The sequence below is a fragment of the Orbicella franksi genome, chromosome 11 (genome assembly GCF_964199315.1).
Source record: "Orbicella franksi chromosome 11, jaOrbFran1.1, whole genome shotgun sequence".
In the NCBI taxonomy this organism is placed as follows: Eukaryota; Metazoa; Cnidaria; class Anthozoa; order Scleractinia; family Merulinidae; genus Orbicella; species Orbicella franksi.
The window spans coordinates 23,238,080-23,259,108 of record NC_138155.1 but is presented as its reverse complement, the minus strand read 5'-3'; the positions used below and the strand labels follow the sequence as shown (position 1 = coordinate 23,259,108).

The window sequence follows — 21,029 nt, the reverse complement described above, 5'->3', positions numbered from 1 at the left end:
TCATTTTTACAGGCAAATTGCAAATGTACGTGTCTGTTTTATACTACACTGTTCACTAATTCTAATTGTCTTGTTTACGAAATTAAAATGTCACATCCAAATTCGATTTGGAAAAATTATTTCGTAGCAAGCCTTCGTGTTTAGCGTACACCAAAAGCTTATTCTCTTCGGTAAAAGGAACAAGAGGACTTGTAAATTTTCCAAGTTGTTGGCTTTATGCTATATAATTTTATAGGAAGAGAATGAATTGTCATCTGTTTGTCAAAATACCGCCACCAAAATTAATTTCAGGTAATTTTTTTTATAGAATACGTGCAATTTTCGAGCTCACAGAGTCATTCACTTGGGAGATAAGCTTTACATTTTTCCAACTACTATTTTTCCAAGCCACAATTTGCTTCTAAAAATTTCTCGTTTTCTCGTGCAGTTAATTCTTCGTGTTCCAAAACTTTTGAATCAAGATGGACAATCATTGTCTTGAAATGCTCAAATTTGTGTGCGAGGCCCATGATTACTTTTCTAGAAAATATTTTTGTTTAGCTTATTGTACCAAGTTATACAAGGAGATTAAAAGTGTTTTTTTGCAAAATTGTGTTGAAATTTGCTTTCATGATAATCCTTGCCAAAATTTTTAATTTTCCCGCCAAAAAACTTAGAAAAATACGGGCGCTTATAATACGCATGCGCCTTTTTTTAAAAAAAAAAATTACTTGTTAACATCTGTTTAAAAATTTTTAATTTTCCCGCCAAAAAACTTAGAAAAAATACGGGCGCTTATAATACGCATGCGCCATTTTTTTAAAAAAAAAATACTTCTTGTTGATATCTGTTTAAACATTTTTATTTTTACCACCAAAAGACTTAGAAAAAATACGGCGCCTAAAATACGCATGCGCCAATTATTATTTTATTTTGAAAAGATGTAGTTTAATTCTAAGTGTATACTTAACTTAATAGTCAATAAATTCAATATTTTATTGAGGTGTGCAATATCTCTTGTAATCTTTATTAACTAAATAAAATATTTCAAACAATAAAGTACTCACAACAAGTGTTTCATTTCAATTGTTTTATTCATCTTCATATTTCTACTTACAATAGTTAATTAGTTAAGTGAAATTCAATTAAATCAATTACAAAGGTGTCATCAAAAAATTTGTCCTATATATACTAAGACTTTTGGCGGGAAAATTGGAAAAAATTTGCACAGCGTTTCCCCTGGCAACTTTTTTCGCAAAAATTTTAAGGGGGTACCCCCTTGAATTTTTCCCGCCAAAAAATTTACAATACATACCATCTTGTACACAAAGTCTCAGAAAAATTTTGGTTCTAACATAATTTTTTTTAATCCAGCAGAAATTTGTTTGTGTACAAGATAGTATAATCCATGATGATATCTTGTTAAATAGTCAGCCCTAAACGACGAGCAGACAGAAATCTATTCAGTGAAATGAGAAGAACAAGTTAAAAACGTGTACAACAGCAACGTTTCTACACAACATTGAAAGGGTGGAAACATTTCTAAACCGAAATATTTAAGAAACTTAAACATTTCGACTTAAAAATGTTTTCGCCCCCTCAATGTTGTGCAGAAACGTTGCAGTTGTGCAAATTTTAACCTGCTCGTCTTATTTCTGTAAATAGATTTCTAGCTATTCGTCATTCAAGGCAAAACTGTTTAACGTGATATCATCATGCAATATATTTCAAGAAGATAGCAAAGGCAAGCCATAAGTATCAGAAATGAAAAATAAAATCTACGCAAATTTGAACAATTTTTTTATCCAACGCACGAGTAAATTACCGCAACTTCCGTCACTAAGCCGACAAAAAAAAAACATTTCTGAATAATTCTTAGCCAATTTTAAAATATGTTTACGGCTTGCCAAGTTACCTTCGAGAAATTAAATCGAGCCACATCAAAACCATTCGTTTCAGTTTGCTACACAGGACAACCAACGAATTAAAATGTATCGCAAAGTCTGAGCAAACAATTTCATAAATGTAGTTGTGCCGAGTATACTCATCAAATCAAGTTCAAATTGCAACAATTTTCATTCGGTCTCTCGTTTATTAAACTTGAACAAGATCATTGCCCTCAGCCATGGAAAATTCAAGTCACAAACTGTGATCTTGCCTTCATAAAGTTTTAAAGAAAGCGTATATTTTTGGAGAACAAGACAATTCCAAATTGAGACAATTAATTTTCATACGACCACTCAAGTCTAAATTTGGACAGGGCGTCGCCCTCAGCCATAGACAATTTAAAACACAAATTGTTATGTTTTCTTCATCAAGTTTTAGAGAAAACGTAAACTTCTAGAAAACAAGACCTTTTAAAACTCAAACAATTTTCATACAACCACTCAGTTTTAATTTTGAACGGGGGCATTGCCCTCAGCCATAGACAATTCAACTCACGAATCAAAGTTGTGCCTTCGTAAAAGTTAAGCTCTGAGAAAACTTTTAGAGAACAAAAAACAAGTAACGAAGCAAAAAACATTTTGAAGACTGACGAAGATTTTAGGCCCAAATTTGAGCAAACAATTTCATAAACGTCGCATAAGAAAAAAAATTTTTTAAAGAAAATTCAGTGGAAATTATCCTAGAAATTTTTTGAGCATTTTATTTGGATTCTGGTCCTGTGTAGCATTCATAAACTGGTTTTGATGAAAGCCCTGATTAACTTAAAGTCAGTGAGGCTTTAAAGAATAATATCTGGTTTTCACTAAACACATTACAAAAATCTATTGCCATTCTATGTCGAACGTTTATGTTTTGGGTAAAATATTTGCCAATTGCCAACGATAGATAAAAAAACACAAACAAATAAACCGAGCGATTTATATTTCTATACCGACACGATTACTGTTACTGTTGAAACCAGATATAATTCTTTACAACCTCACCTACTCTAACAGAGAACATGGGTTTCTGAAAGATATTTTGTCCCTCCCAAGCAAAAGAGCTAATGAAGATCGAAACTTCACCGACCCTTCGCCGTAACGAAATGTCTTATAATAAATCTATAGCGAAACAGTAATTTTTCGAGTAAATTAAAATCATTTCAGAAACCCAATGTTCTCTCTTAATGTTGTTTTAAGGTGGCTTCGTATGTCGAGTTCGCTTTGTACGCCTAAATTCGATGAAGTAAAACAAATCAAAACGTAAATTTCGAGCAACTAGGACAGATATTAAATTCACTTCAATGACTTAACAATTTTGAGAAACGTTAAAAATAAAAGCACTCCTTAGTTTTTTCAGTTCTTCTCTGGAATGATACAAGATTTTTAGACGAAGAAATAATCAAATATAGTTAAGTTTCAATCAGACTTTTGATCTCCAATTTTTATAGGATGACTCGTTTATTAATTTTGAACAGGGAGGGACATTGCCCTCTGCCACAAACAATCCAAATCACAAATTAATAGTAATTTTGTTTGTATAAAGCTTTAGAGAAAACGTAAACCTTATAGAACAAGAAAATTAAAACAAATTTCAAAATGAAACAATTTTTCACGACTGTTTTAATTTGCGCAGGGCATTGCCCTCAGTCAAAGACAATTCAAGTCACAAATTAAAGTTGTTTAGCCCTTGGTAAATTTTAACAGAACAAAACAATTCAAAACAGTTCCAAAGTGAATCAATTTTTATACAACCACTCGTGTTTTAATTTTGAACAAGGACATTGCCCTCAGCCATAGACAATTCCAGTCACGAATAAAGATTTTAAATTTTGCCTTCGTAAAAGAGTAGTTCTTAAAAAATGTTCAGAAAACAAGGCAATCGAAAACTGTTTAACGTTGACTTGATGGGTAAACGTTAACAATAGTCATAGAAGGCCAATTGGTATCAAGACTTGCTTTTCGACATACAGATACCACCTAAAACACTCTAATGACCTATTAACAAAGTAAATGTGTCTTGAGCGATCACAATTTAGCGGTTTTCAATCCAAAAAAAATTATAAAAAATCACAAATAGAAACCATGCAAAAAACACACGAACAACCTAATTCAGAAATTGCAGAGTGATTTTATAAACCCGTGAAATCAATTCAATATAATTAGACACTAGTCGATAATAAATCCGTTTGCTTTCTTTGCTTCTGAAAAACTGGCAGCTATCAATTTTATTCACGGGTTTTGAGAATTCAATACCGTAATTGTTGTGATCGCTCAAGAATAAAACTTCCCGAGACCTTTCTGATAACAATGGCAGAATTTTAATTGACAGCCGATGATTTGTTTTGGCACTTCGTGATCAAAGTCTCTCGAGTGCAAACAATATTTCAAAGGTCCGCGATAAATTAAACTGAAGAATCGACCTAATTTTAGGTGTAGCGGGTACAATTTTGTCGTACCAAACTGCCATTTCTTATAAGAAAGGTTTCAGTGTAACAAAATTCTCAAATGACCTTCTTATCTTTATGTTATCCACTCCACGTTTCCTGCTGACATTGCTTTCTTCAGGACTTTTCTCCGCTCTGAAAATAGAAACGATAAAAAGGATGTTAGGAAAAAACTTGATTATTTAAACTTTCCAAGACAAATCTCAAAGGATGATTGTAATTAGTGATGATGAAATTAAAAGAAATTTGCATTGAAAAGACAAAGTTTGATACTGAGCAGCAAATATAAAACAGCAAGGGGAAAATTTAGTGGAAACAACGACTCGTTAAAATTATAGTGTCCCAATGGTTCTTACTGCTGTACTGAAAGTTAGTCTTTGCTACAACCATGAAGCGTTTTATTGAAGCTTCGACAAGAAACGTAAAGCGAGTCAGTAACCGCACGCGCTAAAATTTGGAGTAGCTTTTTGGGGATATATTTCAGTTTAAACTGAAGAAAACGCCAAGAAATAGAAACTTACCGTCAATTAGAACGGTATGGAAGTACTTTCCCCAACCGTCTTCGATATTTCTTCTTCCAAGTTTCTTCTCGTGAAGAACAGAGCGACGTACGTGTTATTCCGTCCGCGAACTTCTCTGACTGACAAACATCACCTCGGATCCGCGTAATTCCTCATGAATATGGAAAATAAGGTTGGGCCAATGGTTAACAAACAAGTCACATAGCGACAACACCTGTTTGCATGTTCTGCTGCATTTTTGCATATGCATTGTTATGCAAACGCCCATATAGCCTGCAGCATTCATAAATGCTTCAGCAAAGCTTCGGCATAAAAAATGCTTTCATTGGAGGGTCAAGTAAAGATCAGTTGAAGAATATAGATAGGCGGTGTAAAATGTAACGCGGGAAAAAACTTGTTGAGCAGATTACTATTTTCGCGTTTTATACCGTTTTGTGTTATTTTCTCACCCTCCGAGAAAAAAAAATGATTCTTCTAAAAAATTATATTTTCCCAATCACGGTTCAATGCAAAATTGTTTATATCTTTGAGTGCTTTTTTTGTAGTGATTATTGCATTTCTTTGGGCAGGTTTTCGTAAGAGCGTTTTGGAGTGCTAAATCAATTAATACCTTTAAGTGAACCTCTGTAAGCCCCAATCTCTTCCGAACCCTCCTCCTAGGCAAAGAAAAATTGTGGACAGGAAAACAAAAATGTTTTAAGTCACGTGGCGGTGAAATGTTTTGGAACTATCACGTTTACTCTTTATTCTTATACTTTTTGTAAATATATTTATCGTTATGAAACAGTAGAAAAACTCAGTCTTCCATTGCAATTAATTCCAGGGGGCGTTGGTTTAAAAGTGAAGTTTTTCTTCCATTACTCTCTATCAAGTTCCAACTCTCTTCCTCTAACAGAAAATAAAATTAACAAAGGAAAAAAATATTTTCCCTTTTCCTTTAACTGCGACATCTTCACATAGAAAAAGATTACCGAGGCGAATACGAAACACTTTCTGGTGACAACTAAAATAGACAACGCACGGTTATGAAAAAGAAAGGCTTAGGTGATCATCAACGTTTCCAGTACCTTCACTGTGGGTTTGCTTTCTCTGCGCTCGTTGCGTGTTTCATGCGTTGCGTGTTCCGTGTTTTCCCTTGTGTTTCCCTCTGCGTTCGGCCAAGTGTGACCTCACGTGACCTCTACACCATGCTTTTCCCCATAAGTTTCCAGTGGACCCCTCCCCACCCCTCACGTTCTCCGCGCATGCATTGCGGGTTCCCAGAAGCGTTTGCTAGTACGGTACACCAGACCATCTCTGCGAATTTCCGAGTATGTTTCCCCATGCGTTTGTGTTCGCTCCCTCGCACTCCCCGTGGGTTCTGCTATACGTTACCACGTGCATTTTCCCATGGATTACTATTTCGTCCCTTCCCCGCCTCTCCCCTCCCCCACGTTTCCCATACTTCCCTATAGGCGTTTTCTTGTCCTTTAAACCGTGCGTCCGTTCTCAGTTTCATCTGAGGTCATTACCATGTGCATTTGTTAGACACTTGGCTCTCGCGCTAGTTGCTTTATGTTTTACTGCTACACCGTGCTGACGAGACCCAACCAAGTCTAAAGAGCTGTCCACGGTTCCTTTCAGACTGGACTCTATCATGTCGTTGTCCCGTTGAACTTCCTACGTACTTATCAGCCTTGCTAACATATTTCTCTTTTTGGCTGATCAGATCTCATACAGATCCTACATATACCAACAGCATTTTCGTTTGCGGTCTCTTGTCATCATTTGTATTACGTTCTCAGTACGTTTCCTCATACATTTTTTGTAATGTCCCCCAAGGGTTGAATGTCCCCCATATGTTCTCCCCATGTATTCCCAGTGCTCCCCATAGGCGTGGATGAATTTCCTTCTAGATACCCCGCGCAGTCAATCCTTGTCGGTTGTCTTATTCTTTTGCTTGAACATATTTACCCGTGCGTTCCCTCAGACATTTCCTCGCGTGTTACTCGTTGTTCCTCGTGCTTCCGCCATGCGTTCCCATGTGTGCATTACGCGTGCACTCTGTGATGTGTTCCCTTCGTCCCACTATCCATGTCTTTCTACTGATCAGTTACCGGTAGGCTTCCTCCAGAGGCCCTGTATGTTCGCTCTAGATTCTCCCATTTGATTGCTTGTCCGTTATATGGTGGGTTCCCTCGGCTATTTCCTTGCGAGTGCCCCAAATGTCCCCTTATGTGCGTATCCCTTTTGTCCCACCCAGGGGGTCCCCAATGTTTTCCACCTCCCCCGTGTGTTCTGCATCCCGTTGCATTCCCCACTAGGTTCCAAGTGAGTTTCTGTTACGTTCCCCATGCATTCGCCGAGGTGTCCATCCCCCTTGGCGTTCGTGCGTCCATTACACCTTGCGTTTCTATCATGAACATCGTGTTACTCTAAATTAAGGGGGATGGAAGAAGTGTCGTTATGTTTGAATCAAATCCGATGTAGAGTTTTGTTAGAGCAGAGCCGAATGTCTCACTAAAAGGCTCTTAGGTCCCCCAAAAATTCTCTCAGGACTTAAACTTTTTGATAGCCTCTTCTCTCTATCCTCCGACGCACACATAATTTTGCTCGTCACTCAGTCCCCCTGCGTTTGAGGGAAGAGCATGATAAAGAGGCGTATAAGCTCCCCACCCAGTTCTGTATTTTTCAGCGCTGTTCTTCTCAGCTAAAGCCAGCCGCGTTGTTCTCCAAGGATTCCTGTGCCCCAAAAGGTCTTGAAAACAAACCCAACACACCCTTCCTTTAAAGCCCTAATTATAATTACGAAAGCTCCGTCTCATTGGGAGACAAACATGGACACTGCTTCTCTCCCTTTGTCGTTGTTATGAACAACGTTTGATAGTGTTTTCAGTTCCGAGGGTCAGGTATGCGTTCAACAAATCGGCCACAATTCTCGATCAAAACTCAGGGTAAAATCCAACCTTGATCCCAGGCTCTCTCTCCTTTGCCTCCCTTAGCCAAAAGAGAGATAGCCCGGGATCGAGGTTGGGTGAAATCGGGGGCGAGTTACGTATACAGTTCTTAACATCACTTGCAGACTTAGGGCCAGTTTACAAAGAGGGAAGGTTACCCTAGCAAGCGCGTTAACCCTAGCTGGAGGGCAAAAGATAGCCCGGCCGGGTTTATAAGCAAAATTTCACAGGTAGGATAACCCTACAACCAGGGATCGGGACAACTTAATGCCCGGTTACCCCGAAAGGGTCTGGAAACAATTAGAGAGTTGACCTGGGTAGGCGGGATAACCCTACCTGGACTGTTTATAAGGGAAAAAGTTAACCTGCCTGTCAAGGCAACTCTAGCACGCAGATAGGGTAACCCGCCCTTAGCTGCCTACTAGTTACCCTAGTGCTAGAGTAACCCGCTTGCTAGGGTAACCGTCCGGCCTCTCTCCTTGTAAACAGGCACTTACCCTAATATCCCATCTCACAACTCCACGGTTTCGGTATCTGAGAAGTCTCGACAGTTTCTCTAGTCCTCTGAAAGTTGGCTCGAGTCCTTCCTGCTGTTCTGGTGTTCGTTATAGAAATCCGCTGTGTTATGCGAGAGCTGGCGCAAATGTCGAAAGATACGGCCTGCACTTGCAGCGACCAGCGGATTGTCCCCAAACGAATAACCCCTTCGTGCTTCTGCGGAGAAGCGCTCGAGTTGGTCATTTTATGATCTATACCAACAGACCACTGCTCTCATCTGACAGTTCAGATCCCCACATAGCAGTCATGTAAAATTGCATTTGACCAGTTTTTATAAATTTTTTCAGCATGGTTGCCACGGACGTACATCACCTTTTAAAATTCACTGACATTTACCTGGTAAACATAAAATTTCTGACCAAATAAATGCAAAATGTCAGATATAGTAGTGGCTTCTCAGAGGCGTAGCCAGGATTTAAAAAAAAGGGGGGGTTACACTGTGTCAAAGTGAGGATACTCACCAGATTGTCGTGGCGTTTTCGCAACCTGTTGTAGGTTGTTTGCTTAAAAAACGCTCACAGAAGGGGGGATCAAGGGCACCCCAGGTCCCCCCTGGTTACGCCCTTGCTTCTAAACTCTCCTTATAGCCGTCCTTTCCAACTTTTCAACAAATTTTCCTGTTTCGTAAAGGAAAAACATCGTTGGCATCACAGCGACTCCAAACGTTTCCTTCAGACTTCAATGGTATAAATAATAAATTAAACGTGTGAAATTATTTCAATTTTCCCTGACTTCTCTTCAAAATGTTCACTTTTCCCTGACTCTAAATAAGATCCCCTCACTTTTCCACGACCTTGGAGAATTAACAAGTCAAGGACTTCATTAATGGCTGGGCACCGGACAAACTGCCCGGCTCTAAGGAAGGTTTTGCCCACCTGGCGTAACCAAAATTGGTCCCGCGGTAGGGATAGTTTTAAACGTTTTTTCTTATAAAGTTCAGTTGAGAAAGCTTCGCCCACCTGTTAAACCAGTTACTCTCCTTCTGAAAACGGAATGAAACCCCTGCAAGTACCTAGAGAGAATAAAAAAAAAAAAATTCCTCCCCCCGCCCCAAAAAGATCCAGATGTCTCCAGCCCCGAGAAAATCAGTCTTATCATTTCAAACCAAACCATCGTGGGCATACAATTCCCCTTTACCCCTTAAATGCTAACCGCAAGCAAACAGTATTATAAATGCTAACCGCAAGCATTCATAGTGTATTAATGCTGACCACAAGCAAGCAGCAGTAAATAAATGCTAACTGCAAGCACAGTATGTAAATGCTACCCGCAAGCAAACAGCAGTAAATAAATGTTTACCGGAAGCAAACAGCAGTAAATAAATGGTAACCACAAGCAAAAAGCAGTAAATAAATGCTAACCGCAAGCAAACAGCAGTAAATGCTAACTGCAAGCAAACAGCAGTAAATAATGCTAACCGCAAACAAACAGCAGTAACTAAATGCCAACTGCAAGCAAACAGCAATAAAATATGTCCTACAATGAATTATATCCCCCATCATGACAAAACCACATGCACCACAAATTGAAACCCTGATTTGCTTGAATTGTCTGAAAAGTAAGTACAAACCAGATTTCACAACGTTTCAAAATAACAAGTTTTATTACTTTACTGGACAAACCGAAAAGAGTATCTCCATTCACGAATTACAGCCTTTGAATCAACAGCATTTTATTACATTGCATATTACATACACAAATCAAACGTTTTAAAAATTTACCAAGCAATCAAATTTGGAGCTGCACATAAGTGAAGCCATTACTACATCATGTGCAAAACCTCCCAAATTCTACACCATTCTTGAGGAAAACAACTTTTACGCCCTGGAAAAGGTCTGAAACTCCAAAGAAAATATATCATTATTTTGATGAAACTAGCAATAATTAGCACATACTATTTCTTGTACAAACACTGGAAACATCGGATTTTCAAACCACTCCAGTCCAAGAAGAACATCAACACATACAAAAATTCTCCTACAAAAACTATTTTATAACAGTAGTTTTTATCTAGCTAAAGACAATCAAAATCTGTTGCTGAGAGACAATCACTTACACACATTGTCGGTTATTCAATATTCTACTTATTTCTTGAGAGGTCACATGAGCTCTTTGAATGACCTGATCTCATGCTACAAGATCAGCAATGGTACACCACAAAAAGATAAAGGAGCTATGTCTTAAATCAAATTACACATTGGCATTAATTTTCCAAGTTTGTAGCTTGCAATGTCTCTATGTTTGATGCTCTTTGTTCTTGTTTAGATTACTCTATCATTGATGTTTCGCTACCTTTGTAAACTTCCCTTCAATTCAAAGGCAATTTCATTGATCATAAAAAACGAACTCAACAAGCGGTGACATAGCTCCTTTAAGTCTTACAATCCAATCTTGCACCAATCAACCTTAGTTTCCGCTGTTTTCGACATACCAGTTAATACTTAGTGATCTGAAAAACTGGATTTTGTCCCGAGAGATCACATCATGCAAAAAGCCTATTGGCCAAAAACACAGAAGGGCCAATAACATTAATTCACTTTAAAGAGAAAGGCAAGTTTTTTTTATACACTTGTCAATTAATAAACATCATTGCATCACCACACCTGGCTATATATCCTAACTTACAATGAAACCTGCTGCCTCACAGCGAATAGAAATACAATGATATGCAATCTCACCATCAGAATATGCCATACAGGTAGACCAGTGCATGGTCATGTAACAATACTAATAATTCAAATTAATAAATGATAACTAAGGACATCTCCTTTTTGTTTCAGAAAGAAGTTCTCTTTTACATTGGATTGGCCCACCCCAAACAGAGTGGGAGAAGTTCCTTCCATGTAAGTTAGTGAGCTCTAGCATATCACATTATTTAAAGCAAAGTTCTGCGGAACAAGTTCAACCATTTTACAATATACTGCATCCCTTCTTCTTTTTCCGTTTCTTGGTCTGAAGTGCAGCTGTTGTGGCTGTTTTAAATACATCTCTTACGCCTTCCTTTGTTTTAGCAGAGCATTCCAAATAATCATAGCCATTGATCTTTTCACAAATTGACTTGGCTTCTTCAAACTTAACAGGCTCTTGTTTCATCTTTATTAACTCTCTCTTTGTGTTTTCATCATTTCTCAGATCTTTCTTGTTACCAACCAAAATGATCGGTACATTTGGGCAGAAATGCTTAACTTCCGGAGTCCATTTTTCAGGGATGTTCTCTAAACTGTCAGGACTATCAATGGAGAAGCACATCAGAATAACATCAGTGTCGGGATAGGAGAGAGGTCGTAGCCTGTCGTAATCTTCTTGTCCTGCTGTATCCCATAATGCTAACTCTACCGTCTTGCCTTCGACTTCTATGTCGGCCACATAATTCTCAAAAACTGTGGGCACATAAACTTCAGGAAACTGATCTTTGGAGAACACGATGAGAAGGCATGTTTTTCCACAGGCACCATCACCCACGATAACCAGCTTTTTCCTAATAGCTGTCATGTCGTAACCCACAATCTGCAAAATAAATCAAACACTTAACTTTCAATTCAATAACTATTTAGCTATATTGCTTCTAACATCTAATTCAGCAGTTTCAGCACTTCAGACAAAATGCTTCACTATGCATGAACCAGCTGAATGCTATGCAGCCGAAAAACTAAACAGTCCAAGCCCAAGAAGCAGGGTTTTCACAATAAGCCAGCACCTGGTGCAAGTCACCGGCTATTTCAAGCATTTGTGGGGGTTATTTTGTTCATCTCAAAGTTTATTAATATGCTGTTTTGTTTCACCAAGGTAATCATGATCTGATCCTTCTGAGGAAACAACTGAACAGGTAAAAAAGGTGGCAGTGTGTCTATTGTTTGAACCTTTGGAACTTCAAAGCAACAGCAATTTTTGGGAGGCATTCTGCCATCATTAAACATACCTATATCAGGTTTGTCTGAACGCACACATTTTCTATGATGAAGTGGAGGCAACAGACAATGCTGCCTTTTCTGAACTCTTGTTAAATTAACGTGCAAGGTGGCATGGCCTCCAACAAAATCACCTTTGGGTGCTAAAAATGGACTACAATGCACCTCACTGTACCCGTATTGTCAAAATTTTCCAGGGACGACAACCCATCCCCCCTGCAGGTGGGGACAACCCACCACAGCACTCTTCCTCACTCAGTCTCATTTATCATGACCCAATAGAGCTCTGCCTACTTTATGGTTTCCTTCTGCTCCTTCGTTTCAATTTAAAATCCCTGAGTTGCAGTACACAGTTTCCATTAGTTTCTTTTAGTAACACACTTAAGTGATTCCCCCAACCAACCAACCAAGATTCTGGCATTAGAATCACACAGACTGCAGTGCTGGAAATAATTTTTCTTCTTTAAGAGGACCTGTCTCCTTTCAAAATTCTTCATTTTGGTCAGACATCTTGTCAATTTGTCTGGACATTAATTAGCATAATTGATTAGCATAATTATCATAAAGACATTCCACAAGAATCGTCCAAAACTGCATTTAAATTTGATTTAATACTTATCATTTATGATAAGTAACTAGATGACTAGATGATTTTATCTAGCTACTAGATGACTGCATTGATCTCTCACTTATTCTTTACATGTTATTCAAGCAAGCCTGGATTTATGATAGTCCTGACAGTTTGAGTTGACTCTTGGGTACATACATAAAGCGCTAAGAAAAAAAATGACGTGCTAAGAGCATATCCCCATGCACGCAATGCATTATAGGGCGATTTCTGAAGAGTACTTTGTTTGGGAAGTACAGGAAAAATGAACACTTCTGCTTCAAATTAGGCACAGACCAAGCACAGTTTTGGCACGATTTTTTGAAGGTACAGTGTATGTAAAGTTTAAGCATGATTTGGGAATTTTGCGATGTAAAGTTCGTGCAATGTAAAGATCGCAGCACTCGCTGAGTGCACCAAGTTTTTCCACCAAGAAAATTTGAGCTTGTAAGTTGGACATTCAAAGTAACTTTGCAAGCTAACAACTGCAAAGAACATGCTGTCATGATTTCAGTGACTTTTGTTATCTGTCCATTTGTATGTAATTTTGCTGTAAAAATTGGCTTTCTTCGCAAATGTATTAGCGATTCGTTCACGACAAGTATGATGTCAATTTTATCCAGACTCAGCTTATTGGTCTTTCAACAGAAATTGTACCACGTTTACAAAGGAACATAATGATACAGGAAGGTAATTGGACAAGTTACCGTTTTATCTATATTTCACTCGTGAAGCATATTTAAATAAATTGTTGTATTATTTCTTAGTGTGTATCTTCAGATGTTACGATTGATCGGAAATAAACAGCAGTGATGTACAATGCAGATGGCCTAGTGTTTGGATGAACTTGAACTTTAACACACTTTTTTGCATGAGTGAATTTTTCCAGAAGGTAAGGGGGGTTTACCTAATACTCTTGAAAATTCTAGAGCAGTGGAAGGAGGTATTTTTGAGTTCAGAAGATAGAAATTCCTGGTACGTGGGGTGTCTTAGGTGAAATTCGCTCAATGTTGGAGGCATGGATATTTTCTGGAACTACACATTATTGCCAAATTTCAACACAGCTTAGGCACAGCCCAGGCACAGTATAGGCACAGCTTTGGCACAATTTAACGGCGATTTTGGCACAGCTTTGGCACAGCTTGCACATGATTTAGGCACATTAATTTCATGCCATGGCACGCAAGGAAATCTGTAATTCATGCCATGGCACAGTGCAAAGTGTTAAATGGTTGTCAAAAAATGATGTTAACCCTAAATGAATTTGATATATTACTATTACTAAAGCTTATTTACCATAGTAAACAAACTGGAAACAATTTATAGAATGGCTTCACAATGAAAACTGGGATGTCATTGTGTTGCGTTACTGTTAAGCACAAAAACTAGTACGAATGTTTTGTTAAGGAAAATTGTTTTCTAAGTTTAGAGAGCTCATAAGTTTTGGCTTCTTACTGAAAAGTTTTCTCGCTGGGGAAAGTACAACACTTAAGAAAATGTGATCTGTGCGCTGGTGAAAGCAAATGTTACGGGCCATATTCAAAAAAGGCCCCTTTGTGGAGCATTAAATGGGCTTCATTTCTTTCAAGTAACACTGCAATATAGTACAAATCCTTCCACGGGAAAGATATTTGATAGTCTTAACTCGTGACTAAACATTACCCCGATCAGATTGCGAATACTTTTGCTAGAGCAATTTGAAGCCAAATTTAGGGCTGTGATCACCAGTGGCGTGCGCCAGGCCAGAGGTATTTTGTTGTGAATCACCAAGTATAACATATGCAGTTTTCAAAGCTTTGTCTGGGCCTGTCTTGTTGCTCTTTGATATGTGCTGCACCCACTTCATATCTTTTGAAAGCACTTTTCTATGGACTCAGACATTTTTGATAAACATCCCTTCCAAATATATATTTGAGCATCGCTGAATTGTAAAATTCATTGAAATAAACCTTCCCCACTATCTGCCCCCCCCCCCCTTGTCCACTCATTCCAATTCTCATGAAACAATAACAAGTTGTACAACAGTGTCAAAATAATAACGCTTTTTATTATTTCAATTGGTCAAACGGAAAAGGATATCTTCATTCACAAATTACAGCCTCATAACAACAGCATTTACTTCATTACATGTTACATACAAAAATCAAACTTTTAAAAAATAGTATACTAGCCTGCCCATTACCCTCAAAGGGCTGTTATACCAGAGAACCTTTAAGCTAGAACCAAAGTTGGAACTACACTTATTACGTTATTCCAAAACCCCACAAAATTCTCAACCATTCAAGAATTGCAACTTTGTTGGTTACTATAACTTCTGTTTTCCAAAACCATTTAATGTCTATGTAATGGTTCAAAATTCTTGGGGGCGGGGGAGGAGTATAACTTGACGACATCATTCATTAGTGACTACAATTTCTTTTACAAATATTGGAAATGCCTGATTCTTGACAACACAGGATAAGAGTACCAGAACAGTATCAGGTATAATTAACTATTCTACAAAATGTTTTTGTCACTAATGTGAATTGTATTCTGGACACAGATATTGTTACTGCACAGACAAAAATCTCAACTATAAATATTCAGTTTGGTACTGTACGCACTAGCTCGTCAAGATTTGTTTGGCCCTGCCAAAAATGTTGATAGATCTTGCCTCCAGCTAATTTTCAATTTGGTAATTGCCTACACACTTGAAAACACCAAAATGTTCGATAGCCATGAGTATCAAGTTGCCTGAATGTATTGACTCTCAAAAGCAAGATCAAATTTACTCGCTTCACATTTTCAGTCAAGATTAATGCCTCTAAATTGTAGAATCTGGCAGTTTGACCCTTGACAAAAATTTGTCCTGCTCCAGGGCAGGATGAGGGCGACTTTGAAGTTTGGTACAGCTTGACAAAATTTTGGTAGGAAGGAAAACACCGTGCGCAATTGTAAAATGGAACTGATGACAAATATATTTGCAAAATAAACAAAAATTTGCCTAGTGCGTCCAGGACCTTATTCTGAAATTTTATGTGATGAGGACACAGCTAGTATGAGGCACCTATGAAAACGCTCAGTAAATAATGAATGTATTACCTGCCCACACCCAGCTATGCATCCGCAGTGACAATAAAGCTGCTGCCTAGCCGCCAACAGAATAACAGGAATGCATAACTTCATCATTGGAAATACGCCACACTAGCTGGGCAGTGTATTGCCATGTAACAATACTAATGATTCAAATTAATAAATGGTGACTATGGAACTCTCTTTTTTTTAAGAAAGAAATTCTCTGTCATAACAGACTGATTCACCCACAAGCTGAAAACAATGGGTGGTTTTATTTTCACATTAGTCAGTAGGTATCTCTTATTAGAGCAAAGTACATTGTGGAACAAGTTCAAATATTTTACAGTATATGACATTTTCCCTTCTTTCTGGCCTTCTTTTTATGAAGAGCTGCTCTTGTAGCTTTTATAAATACCTCTCGCACTCCCTCCTTTGTCTTTGCAGAGCATTCCAAATAAGCAGCACCATCGATCTTTTCACACATTAAAGTTCCCTCCTCATATTTAACAGGCTCTTGCTTCATCTTTGCTAACTCTCTCTTTACATTTTCATCATTTCTCAGATCTTTCTTGTTACCAACCAAAATGATTGGTACACTAGGGCAGAAATGCCTGACTTCAGGAGTCCATTTTTCAGGGATGTTCTCTAAACTGTCAGGACTATCAATGGAGAAGCACATCAGAATAACATCAGTGTCAGGATAGGAGAGAGGTCGTAGCCTGTCATAATCTTCTTGTCCTGCTGTATCCCATAATGCTAGCTCTACCGTCTTGTCATCGACTTCAATGTCGGCCACGTAATTCTCAAAAACTGTGGGCACATAAACTTCAGGAAACTGATCTTTGGAGAACACGATGAGAAGGCAAGTTTTTCCACAGGCACCGTCACCTACAATGACCAGCTTTTTCCTTAGGGCTGTCATGTTGGATATTGAATCTGTAGGGTGGAATGAAAATTCATGTTTATGTCTAAGGACTGAACTGGAATTAAGAAACTAAACAAGCAGCATGGAAAGAAACCAAAGAAAATTAAAATTTCTTGAAAACACTCAAAAAAAGAAAACAACAAGTTCCAGTACATGGTTCAGTTTTTCCACTGTTACTTGCTACAAACAAGATGTTAAGCAAGGAACATTGTTTAAAATAACACTGGACTACTTCAGTGAATTGTAATTTTATTTTTGGCAAATACAAAAATCTTCTACATCCATTTCAGCAAAGAGTTTCAATCAAACATGCTAGATTAGTTAATTGCTGGTGATAGACTAATAAAAAAGTTCATATAATGCAATGTGTTCTTTGTATTAAACAAAATTAATTTTTGTGAAAAGCAAGAGATTTTCTTTGAGTTTATGGTCTAATTCTGTGATTTCTGCCAAGCTTACAAATAGAAGAACACCACCGACATATAAAGAGCATGTACATGTTAATGTGCACAAAGTTCAGGACTTTTTAAAGCTGGCCTTTTTCTCGATCTTTGTGTAATGAGTGAAATAATCCTTCCAAAGGACGATAAAATTCTCAAAAGTTTTTAAATGCTTTTCAAATTTCACGAACTAATGAGATGTTTTCACTTACTGCTGTTGTTTTCTTCGGAATTGTGCACTCTAAAAGCTATAAGAAATTCCCTTAATGTTGCAGCTTATGTAGGCATATTTTACAGCTTGCTTTCAACATTCTTACAAAGTGTCAGTTAGGATAAAAACTGAACCATTATCAACTGCGACTCCTTCCCCTGAAGAACTAAACTGATCTATAAAATGGATCTAAACAGGCTCTCTTGTGGTTTTCGGAGTGATTGTGGTTTTACTGCATATAGCATTGATCCAATACATTCCACTAGCCTGAACAGTTCTGTGAAAACAATGGCAGAAAAATTCTCAGCAAGTAATTTTGAAGAGTTTCCATTCAAAATTTCATATAAAGTAAGTACTTCTCTGAAAAAATCAACACATGTATACCAATTTCTGTTGCATGTGCTGTGTTAAGACTTAAGTTAGTCCAAAGCTTTCAGAGGACAATCAGTTCCGAATGCAAATTGCTTCCACCACACCATAACACACTTAAAAAACTCCTGGCTGCAACAGCATAATATTACAGTAAAACCTCACCATCTCAAAACAGGTTGTCTCCAACTCTCTGCTATCTCAAACGCGAATCATTTTCCTTTAAATGTAATTTTCCACTCACTTACTGTTGGCTATCTTGACCCCCTCCCCCCACATTTCAAATTATTTTTCCTTCTCTTAAACAGGGCTAAAAAACACTTTGATTCTAACTTGCCCTTCAGACAAGCAGCTCTCAAAGTTTGCTTGCCATTGGCAAGTCTTAGTTTACTTTTTTTATTAAGTTGTAAGACGATTTGCCTGGGCCTTGCACACTGGGCAAGTGAGAATGAAAAGTCACTTGCCCGGCAGGAAAATCTACTTGTCCTGGATGACTCGATGGCACTTTTTTCCGAGCCCTGCTTAGAGATAGAGATAGCGAGTTTTCACTGTACTATAAAAGTCTACGCTACACTAAACAACAGGGAATACTGCCGATAGGTAATAGATTCTGACAACTTTGTTAATTATGGCTACAGGTGATGAAGTATGACAAGAGTCAACAAATCAAGAGTTAGAAAAATTCACCAATGCTTGGTTTACAACAATATTCAAGAGAGGCATTCAATCTAAATGTAAAATATATTACAATAAACTGAACCACACACTCACCTTTCTTAACGTTGTTCAAACTGCGCCCATAACAACACAGCTACTACTACCAGTAACAACTTCCACGAAACTGGTTATCTTGCCACACAAAAAAATCCATCTTTTGTGACTGTTCACTTTCTCATCAGAAAAAAAAGCCATTTTCCAGCAAAAATAAAAAAATTAAAGTCGCAAACAGCCAAGGTGAATAGCACAGCAGATTTTGCTTGAGTGTCGAAAAGTAATTGGTTGTGCATTACTACACTACATGATTGAGTTAGAAAAAGACATGTGCAACTTTGTCATCCAATCAGAAATGAAAACAAAACAAGCGTGACTCGCTTGCACATTCAGCTACATGTATTCACCTTGAATTAAGAGTGGTTCATTGAATTGTTTCTGTTTTCTGTCACTGGTCAGAGAGATAACTTTGGTTTTGGTTTTAAGACACTGATGCTCTGTCCACACTATACCAGTGAAAATTGAAAACATAGCTTTATTTCTATAGTAAGGCCTACTGTCCACAATAACGGCCTGTCCACACTAATCCGTCACGAGAACAGAACTTTTAGAAAACACTCCTAAAACCAGAGAAATTTGAAAACCTTGACCTTGAGTTTTAGTGTGGATGGAAAACACTTTGAAAATGGTGCTTTCCAAAAAATGATAACAACACGATAATCATGAGATTTCCTGCACGAGTTTTATCCTCAGACACAAATTAAATTCAAAATGACCAGTGATTGTTGCATTTTCAACTTCTCCAGCATAGTGTGGATGAAAAGCATTTGATGTGTTTTCAGAGTGCAAACCCCATTTTCAAATCTCTCCGTCCTAGTTTGGATGGGGCCTGAATTGACCCCTCAATACTAAATTTAGCTTTCAGTTATTTTCAAAATTCCTCTAAAGAAAGCATGCCATCAAATTATAATCTGATGTTTTCCTCGTAAGTAACTACAGAAATACAGTTTGCTGAGCTCCAATGCGTTGCAAGGAAACTTATAAAAGTAGAAATAACTTTCAGGCGACTATAAAACAATTCAATAAAATTTACAAAGTGTGTTTCGTAAAACGATTATCCAAAGAGCCGACCTTAGGGCGGAGCAAAGATCGAGAAAATCTATTTATTGTGAACCAATACAAGGTAGAGGAAGGTATTATTTTTCGCCTCAAAACCACGGTTTGTGTTCGTAAAGTTGTGTACTTTATTCGATGTCGCCGATCAGCTTGGACAATTTCAAAGAACCGTCATGTTGTTAGGGAACTTGGCGCTGAGGACGATTACAAATTTTCAGTTTTACTGACTCGAATCGAACAAAACGAAGATAAATTATCAATGACAGGCAAAAGGCGGTACCTCGGAAAGGCCAAAGGGCCGCTTTTAAAATTCGCCGGTTTGTGGAACTGTGCAGCCCAGCGCGCGATCGATCATATCAAGCGTCTTGCAAGAGTACATTGTTAATATGGTTCAAAATAACCCTCAACAAACTGGTAATCGCACAAAATCTGGTAACGATCAGCATTTTATCTAGTCACGGACTACACTAGGTTAGGAGAGCAAATTCTAAACCCAATTGAGCACTGGCATGTAACCGCGTTGCTGAAGCATAACACCCCGTTGCTCTACAGAGCACGCACTCTTCAACATCCATCGTTTGAACGCTATGTTTCAAAGAGAAACTCATCGAAAATCACACTTAAAGTAAAACAAATAAATAAAGAACATCTCAATATACGGATTTCTTGGCTTAACTTTAGGGGTGAAGGTGGGATGGATTGTGAAATTACACCGTAAAGAATTTGCTCTCCTGGTTAGTTCGAATCGCTGCCATTCTGAAGTATCAACTACACTTATGGCTTGATTAACCCCTCAAACCCTTCAAATAGTTCACGATCTCCGATCCCATAGTCTTCTATAAGTGATATTTTTCAACCTACCTTTCCAAATCCAAGTAAACTATCCCTTGCTATGAGCCAGAACCGACGAACTCAGAAATCAGGAAATGGCCGAGAGTCGATCACCAAGCATTCAAGCCACACCTTCAATTTATCCTATAGGGGGGTTCGGTTATTATTGACCGCTGACCTCACACCACATTGCGGTAAATCCCATGGGTTAATCCTTTGCTCTGATTGGTCAAAAGACAATTGATTTTACACACCAATGAATTCAACCAGTCGTGATTCGTGTATTATCCTCGATCAGCCATACATAAACCCGTGTTCTGACAATTTCCGTAGATTTTCACTGGTTGATCGACGCGAAACAAATTTCCTTTCTCCAATCACTGAATTTTCCGAGGTTTAAAATCCCTCCCTGGTTTCGCTTGGCTAATTATAATTCATGTTTTCTAGGTTAGTCTAAGCAACATTCTTCGCATACCTGTTTCGTATCTGCT

General features: G+C 38.0%; 1 protein-coding gene and 1 pseudogene across 1 annotated transcript; both read right to left on the bottom strand.

Annotated features, from left to right (window-relative positions):
• Nucleotides 1-9,950: 9,950 nt before the first annotated feature.
• LOC145460683 (ras-like GTP-binding protein RHO) lies at nucleotides 9,951-20,675 on the bottom strand. Its single transcript, XM_081445572.1, has 2 exons — nucleotides 20,569-20,675; nucleotides 9,951-11,873 (listed from the first exon to the last, which is right to left on the bottom strand). Exon 2 carries the CDS (start codon nucleotides 11,856-11,858, stop codon nucleotides 11,277-11,279), a length of 582 nt encoding a protein of 193 aa, XP_081301698.1. The 5' UTR covers nucleotides 11,859-11,873; nucleotides 20,569-20,675; the 3' UTR covers nucleotides 9,951-11,276.
• Nucleotides 14,909-20,575, bottom strand: LOC145460684 (ras-like GTP-binding protein RHO pseudogene; annotated as a pseudogene).
• Nucleotides 20,676-21,029: the final 354 nt, after the last annotated feature.